At 30.9% G+C, this 10,491-nt stretch overlaps 1 protein-coding gene across 1 annotated transcript; it reads left to right on the top strand.

Annotated features, from left to right (window-relative positions):
- Positions 1–8,821: 8,821 nt before the first annotated feature.
- On the top strand, positions 8,822–10,183 carry LOC122019590. The gene is made up of 5 exons (XM_042577044.1): positions 8,822–8,836; positions 8,953–9,158; positions 9,755–9,867; positions 9,964–9,992; positions 10,118–10,183. The coding sequence occupies exons 1-5, from the start codon at positions 8,822–8,824 to the stop codon at positions 10,181–10,183; spliced, it is 429 nt and encodes a 142-aa protein (XP_042432978.1).
- Positions 10,184–10,491: the final 308 nt, after the last annotated feature.

Raw genomic sequence — 10,491 nt, forward strand, 5'->3', positions numbered from 1 at the left:
GACATTTCTGTTTAGAGTTCTTTAGTTTTTTGTATTTAAGTTTATTCCGCGTTTGTAGTTGGGTTCTATTGATGGAGTGATATTGATGTTTGCTATTGATAGGGTAGTTTCTTTCTTTTATTTGTGATATTATACTGCGTGGTTGTGAAGATATATGTTCCAGCCGCCTGTGGCTGAGTATATTATGCTTGTATTATGGGAAATGGTCACCGGTACAGGGGAGACTCTGCCGAAATTTTTCGGTAGGGTTTTCCTAAAGATTTTTAATAAACCGGTTAAAGTAGAGTAGTAGATAAGTAACGGTCACTCTTAGAGAGTAGTAGTAGTAGTAAGAAGGGTGGTCGTTACAGTATCAGTTCAGTTTCCTATTGATACACATGATAGTTCTATGATTAGCTGTACATGTTTAGTATTTCAGTTAGCATGATTCCTTTGCTATTTATGAGCATGATTAGCTATACATGTTTAGTATTTCAGTTAGCATGATTCCTTTGCTATTTATGAGCATGAGTAGCTATACATGTTAGCTTTTCAGTTAGTTGATTTCTTTGCTATTTATGAGCATGAGTAGCTTTACATGTTAGCATTCAGTTTTAGCATGTTTTTATTTATATACATGCATATCGAGTTTTTGTGAGTAGGATAGCGCTCACTAAGCTTTTAGCTTATAGATACTATTTTCCTCCTACTGCAGATAAAGGAAAAGATAAAGTATAAGGAAGAAGGCGACAAGGAGATGCTGTGACGGTGTGTGATGTGTGGACTATGGAGATCCTTGAGACTTAGCTAAAGAACTCACTTAGTTTAAGAATTTGTTTAGCTTAATTTCTTATTAAGTTGATAAGAAAATTTTGTAGTAGGAAGTTATGTTTCCGCTTTTCATTACTTACATGATTTGATTTATTAAACTGCGTGGTTGTGAAAATATATGTTCCAGCCGCCTGTGGCTGAGTATACTCTGTATATATTTACGGATATGGTCACCGGTACAGGGGAGACTCTGTCGAAATTTTTCGGTAGAGATTCCTCGTGGTTTCGATCACACCAGTTAAGTAGAGTTAGCAGTTAAGTAGCGTCCACCTCTAGAGAGTGGTAGTAGTAAAGAAGGTGGGTCGCTACACTTTCTGTCTCTGCCAACTTTATATTGGACTTTCAATCGGTAAGCGTCCAGTCAACCATGACTCATTTAGACTTTTCTTTTACCAACTATATATTGGACTTTCGATCACTAAGTGTCCGGTCAACCGTGACTCACTTGGACTCTTTGTCTCGTATCAACTCCATGTTAGACTTTTGACTGCCAAGTATCTGGTCGACCGTGATCCACTTGAACTTTTTATATCTTATCGAGTATTCAGTCAATCTTAATATACTTGACCCTTCTCTCACACTACAAAAGAACACTAATTTAGGGACAAAATTTTCGAACAAAAAAAATTCGTCCCAAAATTGGGATAAATTTAGCGACAAAAATAAATATCGACCCAAATTTCCAACGAAATTTACAACAAAAATATTTCATTTCAAGTTGGCAACAGAAAAATATTTTGTTGCTAAATTCGTCCCCAAATTTGGGACGAATAACAGATTCGTCCCAAATTTAGGGACGAATCCTGGATTCGTCCCCAAATTTAGGGACGAATCCTGGATTCGTCCCCAAATCTGGGACGAATCCTGGATTCGACCCAAAATTGAAAATATTTAAAAAAAAAAAAAGAAAAAAACACGGAGGGCGTATATATTGACCTAGAGATATCAGAATTTTATGAAATAAATTTATATGGATTCATATTATTGTCCTGATCATAAATATACCATCATCCATAATTTTTAATTAATATTTTAAGATATTTAAATTATTTAGGTCAAATTAGGATAAAAAAATTCAAACAATCAATATATTTGGTCAAAAATATTTATAAATATATAATTATGATAAGGACAATGATACGAACACATAGAAACTTGTTTCATGAAATTCCGATATCTCTAGGTCGATATGTAAGCCTTACAATTTGATTTCTATTTTTTTAAAGTTTGGGACGAATCCAGGATTCGTCCCAGAATTGAAAATATTAAAAAAAAAAGAAAAAAAAACACAAAGGGCTTATATATTGACCTAGAGACATCCGAATTTCATAAAATAAATTTCTATGAATTCATATTATTGTCCTGATCATAAATATACCATCATCCATAATTTTTAATTATTATTTTAAGAGATTTAAATTTTTAAATCAAATTAGGTCAAATTAGGATAAAAAATTCAAACAATCAATATATTTGGTCAAAAATATTTATAAATATATATTTATGATCAGGGCAATGATATAAACGTATAGAAACATGTTTCATGAAATTCTGATGTCTCTACGTCGATATGTAAGCTTTACGATTTTTCTTCTTTTTTTAAACTTTTGGGATGAATCCAGGATTCCTCCCCAAATCTGGGACGAATCCAGGATTCGTCCGAGAATTAAGAATATTAAAAATAAAAGAAAAAAACACGTAGGGTTTATATATTGTCCTAGAGACATCGGAATTTTATGAAATAAATTTCTATAGATTTGTATTGTTGTCCTGATCGTAAATATAACATCATCCATAATTTTTAATTAACATTTTGAGAGATTCAATTTTTAAATCAAATTAGGATAAAAAAATTCAAACAATCAATATATTTGTCAAAAATATTTATAAATATATATTTATGATCAGGATAATGATACGAACGCATAGAAACTTGTTTCATAAAATTCTGATGTCTCTAGGTCGATATGTAAGCCTTACGATTTGATTTCTTTTTTTTTTTAAGTTTGGGACGAATCCTGGATTCGTCCCAGAATTGAAAATATTAAAAAAAAAAAGAAAAAAACACGGAGGGCTTATATATTGACCTAGAGATATCGGAATTTCATGAAATAAATTTCTATGGATTCGTATTATTATCCTGATCATAAATATACCATTATCCATAATTTTTAATTAATATTTTAATAGATTTAAATTTTTAAATCAAATTAGGTCAAATTAGGATAAAAAATTCAAACAATCAATATATTTGGTCAAAAATATTTATAAATATATATTTATGATCAGGACAATGATAAAAACGCATAGAAACTTGTTTCATGAAATTCTGATGTCTTTACGTCGATATGTAAGCTTTACGATTTTTCTTCTTTTTTTTAAACTTTTGGGACGAATCCTGGATTCGTTCCAAAATTTGGGACGAATCCTGGATTTGCCCCCAAATCTGGGACGAATCCTGGATTCATCCCCAAATCTGGGATGAATCCAGGATTCGTCCCAGAATTGAGAATATTAAAAATAAAAGAAAAAAAACACGTAGGGCTTATATATTGACCTAGAAACATCGGAATTTTATGAAATAAATTTCTATAGATTTGTATTATTGTCCTGATCGTAAATATAACATCATCCATAATTTTTAATTAATATTTTGAGAGATTCAATTTTTAAATCAAATTAGGTCAAATTAGGATAAAAAACTCAAACAATCAATATATTTGTCAAAAATATTTATAAATATATATTTACGATTAGGATAATGATACGAATGCATAGAAACTTGTTTCATAAAATTCTGATGTCTCTAGGTCGATATGTAAGCCTTACGATTTGATTTCTTTTTTTTTTTAAAGTTTGGGACGAATTCTGGATTCGTCCCAGAATTGAAAATATTAAAAAAAATAGAAAAAAACACGTACGACTTATATATTGACCTAGAGACATCAGAATTTCATGAAAAAATTTCTATGGATTCATATTATTGTCCTGATCATAAATATACCATTATCCATAATTTTTAATTAATATGATAAGTGATTTAAATTTTTAAATCAAATTAGGTCAAATTAGGATAAAAAATTCAAACAATCAATATATTTGGTCAAAAATATTTATAAATATATATTTATGATTAGGACAATGATAAAAACGCATAGAAACTTGTTTCATGAAATTCTGATGTCTCTACGTCGATATGTAAGCTTTACGATTTTTCTTCTTTTTTTTAAACTTTTGGGACGAATCCTGGATTCGTCCCAAAATTTGGGACGAATCCTGGATTCGTTCCAAAATTTGGGATGAATCCTGGATTCGTCCCCAAATCTGGGACGAATCCAGGATTCGTCCCAGAATTGAGAATATTAAAAATAAAAGAAAAAAAACACGAAGGGCTTATATATTGACCTAGAAACATCAGAATTTTATGAAATAAATTTCTATAGATTTGTATTATTATCCTGATCGTAAATATAACATCATCCATGATTTTTAATTAATATTTTGAGAGATTCAAATTTTTAAATCAAATTAGGTCAAATTAGGATAAAAAATTCAAACAATCAATATATTTAGTCAAAAATATTTATAAATATATATTTATGATCAGGACAATGATACGAACGCATAGAAACTTGTTTCATAAAATTCTGATGTCTCTAGGTCGATATGTAAGCCTTATGATTTGATTTCTTTTTTTTTTTTTAAGTTTGGGACGAATCCAGGATTCGTCCCCAAATCTGGGACGAATCCAGGATTCGTCCCAGAATTGAAAATATTAAAAAAAAAAAAAAACATGGAGGGCTTATATATTGACCTAGAGACATCAGAATTTCATGAAATAAATTTCTATGGATTCGTATTATTGTCCTGATCATAAATATACCATTATCCATAATTTTTAATTAATAGTTTAAGAGATTTAAAATTTTAAATCAAATTAGGTCAAATTAGGATAAAAAATTCAAACAATCAATATATTTGGTCAAAAATATTTATAAATATATATTTATGATCAGAACAATGATAAAATCGCATAGAAACTTGTTTCATGAAATTCTGATGTCTCTACGTCGATATGTAAGCTTTACGATTTTTCTTCTTTTTTTAAAACTTTTGGGACGAATCCTGGATTCGTCCCAAAATTTGGGACGAATGGATTCGTTCCAAAATTTGGGACGAATCCTGGATTCGTCCCCAAATCTGGGACGAATCCAGGATTTGTCCCAGAATTGAGAATATTAAAAATAAAAGAAAAAAAACATGAAGGGCTTATATATTGACCTAGAAACATCCGAATTTTATGAAATAAATTTCTATAGATTTGTATTATTGTCCTGATCGTAAATATAACATCATCCATAATTTTTAATTAATATTTTGAGAGATTCAATGTTTTAAATCAAATTAGGTCAAATTAGGATAAAAAATTTAAACAATCAATATATTTTGTCAAAAATATTTATAAATATATATTTATGATCAGGACAATGATACGAACGCATAGAAACTTGTTTCATAAAATTCTGATGTCTCTAGGTCGATATATAAGCCTTACAATTTGATTTCTTTTTTTTTTTTTAAGTTTGGGACGAATCCTGGATTCGTCCCAAAATTTGGGACGAATCCAGGATTCATCCCCAATTCTGGGACGAATCCAGGATTCATCCCAGAATTGAAAATATATAAAAAAAAAAAAACACGGAGGGCTTATATATTGACCTAGAGACATCGGAATTTCATGAAATAAATTTCTATGGATTCGTATTATTGTCCTGATCATAAATATACCATTATCCATAATTTTTAATTAATATTTTAAGAGATTTAAATTTTTAAATCAAATTAGGTCAAATTAGGATAAAAAATTCAAACAATCAATATAGTTGGTCAAAAATATTTATAAATATATATTTATAATCAGGACAATGATAAAAACGCATAGAAACTTGTTTCATGAAATTCTGATGTCTCTAGATAGATGGTTTTTAAAACATATATATTTTACGACTAAATTTAAAGTTGTTATGCAAATGGCCATGCTATTCATGACATACAACATCCATGCAGGTAGAGATGCTCTTTACAAAGACAAATCTGTTGGGTTACTCTACAAGCCTTTGTTGTCATTGCTAGTCTTTTGACATCCTTTGGTATTCATGCTAGCCTCTTGGTTCATCTTCAAGTCAGATGTATATGAATGCTTACTCTGTGCTGCCAAAATTTGACTGTCTTGGTAATAATGCTAAAAGAATATAGCTTTACTGAACTCCATTTTGCTTCATCATGCTTTAGTTATTCAGATGGTATAGCTAATTTACTCCTTCAGCACACAGTTTTATGGAAGGTGGCTGGAAAACTAATCATGCCAAAACCAAAGGGCTTAACATCTGAGATTAAAAAAGCTCCGTCATCTGGACTTAAGTGGTCCTTTTCTCTTGGGACTAACCTGCTATCAGGTGGTGCTGCAAAACTTGAAAAAGAGCCTAGGCAAAAACTAAATGAGTTTTCCAAGGAACTTAGAACATTCAGAAGTGTTGACTTGTCAGGTTAGCACACTAAACTTGTTAGGATGTATCTACAGCAAGTGATTACAATTGTTCACTCTATAACTGATTATTTCTAAATCTAATATCTGGTAATGAATATGCTGAGATAACTTTTTCAGGGGATTAAACTTACATTTACTTTACCAAGGTAAAGGAATACTTGTAGATATTTAACAAATTCATGATTCTATTAGGTCGTAACTTTGGTGATGATGGTCTGTTTTTTCTTGCTGAAAGCCTTGGTTACAACAGGTTAGTTCTTTTCCTTCCTTTTCCATAACCTTACTTTTTTTTCTTGTTCCTACTTGTAAACTATTACTGAACCAGACTCTTAAAGGTATGCCATTACTAAAGCAAGACATTTAAGCATAACTTTTTTTTGTGTCGTTTAACATCTCATTAGTTTTTTTCCAAGTCTCAGGCAGCAGAGGAAGTTGATTTTTCTGGCAATGGGATTACAGCAGTTAGCCTAAAGGCACTTTATGGTGTTCTTCAGACGAATACCATGCTTAAAACTCTGAACCTATCAGGAAATAATATTGGCGATGAAGGAGCTAAGGTAAGTCCATTTTTTAATTTTAATTTTACTAATCTTTATGTTTGCGCCTATTCATCTGGAAATAAGCAATTTGATTCTGCTGGAAGTACAGTAGTGTATTGGAATACAAGAAAAATTAAAGTTCATTATCACCATTAATTGATAATTTGATATTAGATGATTTATTTGACGGTAAATGACAAAATTCTTTAATGGTATCAGAAAATATGCCTTTCTGTTTTTTTTTTCTCAAAAGGTCTCATTCTTCTTGAAGATTTATTTCACATTTTATATGGTTTTAGTATTTGTTATCTACTCTAGAATGTTAATTGTTACATGGATAATTAGACCTTTGATGAGGTATTGACATCATATTGTGTCAGCTATAAAATGTATGTATATATGTCATGGATATCCTTTACACAAGACTCTATTTTTATTATTCTTTGTGTGGGTTTAGCAGTCAGTAGAGGCACTGTACTATCAATAATCTTTTCAATTTTGGTGAATGTTGAAGTTTACACCTGCTTTCTTTTTCAGGAGAATGTGGATATTAAAATTTTAACAAATGATGATGTTCTAGGTGATGCAATACCTTATGATCAGCAAGATGCAATGTGCCACCTCTGTTACCAATTCCTTGATTTAATGCCGCCTACGGTATGGATACTTCACCTTGTAATAGTTGTTATTTCTTTCAATTATATTATCCATATTAAATGGTCATTAAATAATACTACATCTGTAATAGGAAGTTACTGCAATTACACTGGAATTTTAGATCATAAGCTCTACTTTTTTTCCCTTCTTCTAGCACCTCTTGATTTATGATTCAGTTTTTTCTCAGTTTGCCACTTTTCTTTTATGGTCTTTCTTTATGAATTTTATTTTTCAAACCTTTATGAATCTGTTATACATAATCAGTCAGGGAACCTCTGTTATTTATTGATTCGCAAGTACCTGTTATTTTGGTAACTAATATAGTTATACTTTAGATCCAGCCCTACTAAAATTTTCAATTAACAGTCACATTTTCACAATGCGATTTGGTTTTATTTGCTGTGGTTTTATTTGATCGTATTAACTCATTTATATTTTATTTCTTATTAGTTCTCTGTTTCTTATTCTTGGTTATTAGGGAAGAACAAACCCACAATTTCCTGGTTCACATCCAGTTTCTCTTAACAGGTGTGTCTTTATCCTTGTCAATATATATATATATATATATATATATATATATATATATATATATATATATATATATATATGTGTGTGTGTATATATATACATACCTTATTTATTTAACATCTTTAGCCTGACGTGAAAGACAGCTAGTAGTTCATTGTGTTTCAATGTTCAAATCTGCAAAATTATGAATGTATATTTGGATTTTTGGAACAAACAATCTATTGGTTTACATATATTGTGTTTCCATCTAATATTGTGTTTCCATCTTAAATTCCCATGTAACCATGTTTTGGCTGGTTTGCATTTTAGAATGAGCAACCAAAAGCTTTTATCATTCCTTCCTTTTGAAACATTGATGTAAAAGATGTATTTTAAAACATCTCCAGATGTCTGTAACTTTGTGTATTACTATATTTTGCTATGACCTTACTGTTCTAGCCTATGACCTATTTAGTTATCATCTAGTCTCGTGCCATACAATTTTCATTTTTATCCTTCTCTACCAGCTCAAATCCTATTCTTTTCTAGTGATTACAATTTCAATACATGTCTGTGTCATGAATTTCCACTGTATATGCTAAGTGTGTCAAGAGTTATCTCATGTTGCTTTTTCTGGGTGGTGTAGTTGCCGTTTTCTAAAAGGTGGAAACTACTTGAAGAAGAAGTAATTCGACCAAGGAATTATGAGAGAAAGCAATTAGAATCTGACAGCAAGGGACATCCCATTTATAGATATGATATGGAGCCATTTTCAGTATGTAGATGTCAAGATACATGAGTTAATTAGTATGGCATGTTATAGATATTAATTAGTATGGCATGAGTTAATTAGTATGGCATTTTCAGTAATAAGTTGGGAATTTTAGGCAGGATCATGTTTTGGGTGTTGGAGGATTTGGTAGAGTTTACAAAGGTTTGGTCAGTGAAGATCTCAGGGATGGGCTGCAACCCCTTCAAGTAGCAGTGAAAGTCCATGATGGTGATAACAGTCATCAAGGTCATAGGGAATGGCTGGTATCCATCTCCAATAACTCAATTGTTGGTTCTGTCTCATCGCTTCCGATTCCTTCGTCAAGGTAAAAGCATCGCACTCTCGGTTCCGGTTCCTGCTTTAATCTCTTTTAGTCTTGATTTTGATCATTTACTTGCATTGAAATCATTAAACTATTCGTGAATTATCGATCTGCTGTAGTAATGCTGGTGAACTTGATGAAGGATTTGTTTTTATGAGGTCTTGTTAAGTGATGAAACCTTCTACATTGCTTTAAATGCAAGCAGTTGGTTGATTATTCAATTAGTGCCCTGTAATTTGTATACGGTTCATTAGTACCACAATGATTATGCGAGCATAAAAATGAAACAATAACATATTTCCAACTTGTCCAGTAATTTTTCATTCTTTAATTTGTTGGATACAAGTTCAATTGTTAATTAACTTCCATAATAGGGGAACAAATGGCCATCTTTTGGATTTGCAATTCTATTTGACGTCAGCTATCATATTACTAAACTTTCATTCTGATAATGCCAAGGCACAAAACTTCCAGATTGCTAGTTTTTTATTTTCTCTCTATATATTTTTTTCATAGATCATGAGTTACCTTGGACTTTTGTTATCAATAAACTCTTGCAATCTCCTCAAACACTCCTTATTATGTTGTTATGTATGTAGAAATATGAGCGGACAACAGGAGAACGTTGCAGCTCCAAAGTTGAATGAAAGGATATTGTCGTCGTTGTCCAAGAGATCAGTGGCTGCCCATCCTTGGCATGATCTTGAAACAGGTAACCGAAAACGAAAGAAACAGTTCCACTAATATTTACACATCTATTAATTTGATTTGTCTCAGTATCTGTTTCTGAACATGAATTTGTCTCCAGGTAAAGAAGCCCCTGTTGTATTCAATGTGGTAAGTGTACTTTTTTCCTTTTAACTGATAAAATGTACAAAAATAAAGTATCAGAAGTGATATTGTTTTTTACAAATGCAAACTAATTTTGAGTAAATCATCTTTTTGCTCGTTTATCAAATTAGATTGCCTCCCAAAAGGATGCAAGGGTTAGATTTGAACTTGTTATTCATAGATCTATCACTATATGATGTGGTTGAGATAATTGATGAATGTTTATCTTTTTAAGCACATTCCAATTAGTCATCTTGTTACCTAGTGCTCTTATTGCATTTTCAACTATGATCTTTGGTCTTGGTTTACTAATATATTATTTATGTGTTTTTACAGTTTACAAATCTCAAGTACTCCAGAGTTGAAATTGATGAAGTGCGGTTCGAGTGGGTTGAATGCATGCTAGATTACATTTGAAGTGTGGTTCTACCTTGATGTGTTAAAAGAATGTTTTACCTTGATTTTGATATCTATTAGCTAGCTTTTGATGTAAAAAGAATGTTTG

The sequence above is a fragment of the Zingiber officinale genome, chromosome 9A, assembly GCF_018446385.1.
Source record: "Zingiber officinale cultivar Zhangliang chromosome 9A, Zo_v1.1, whole genome shotgun sequence".
NCBI classification, from domain to species: domain Eukaryota; kingdom Viridiplantae; phylum Streptophyta; class Magnoliopsida; order Zingiberales; family Zingiberaceae; genus Zingiber; species Zingiber officinale.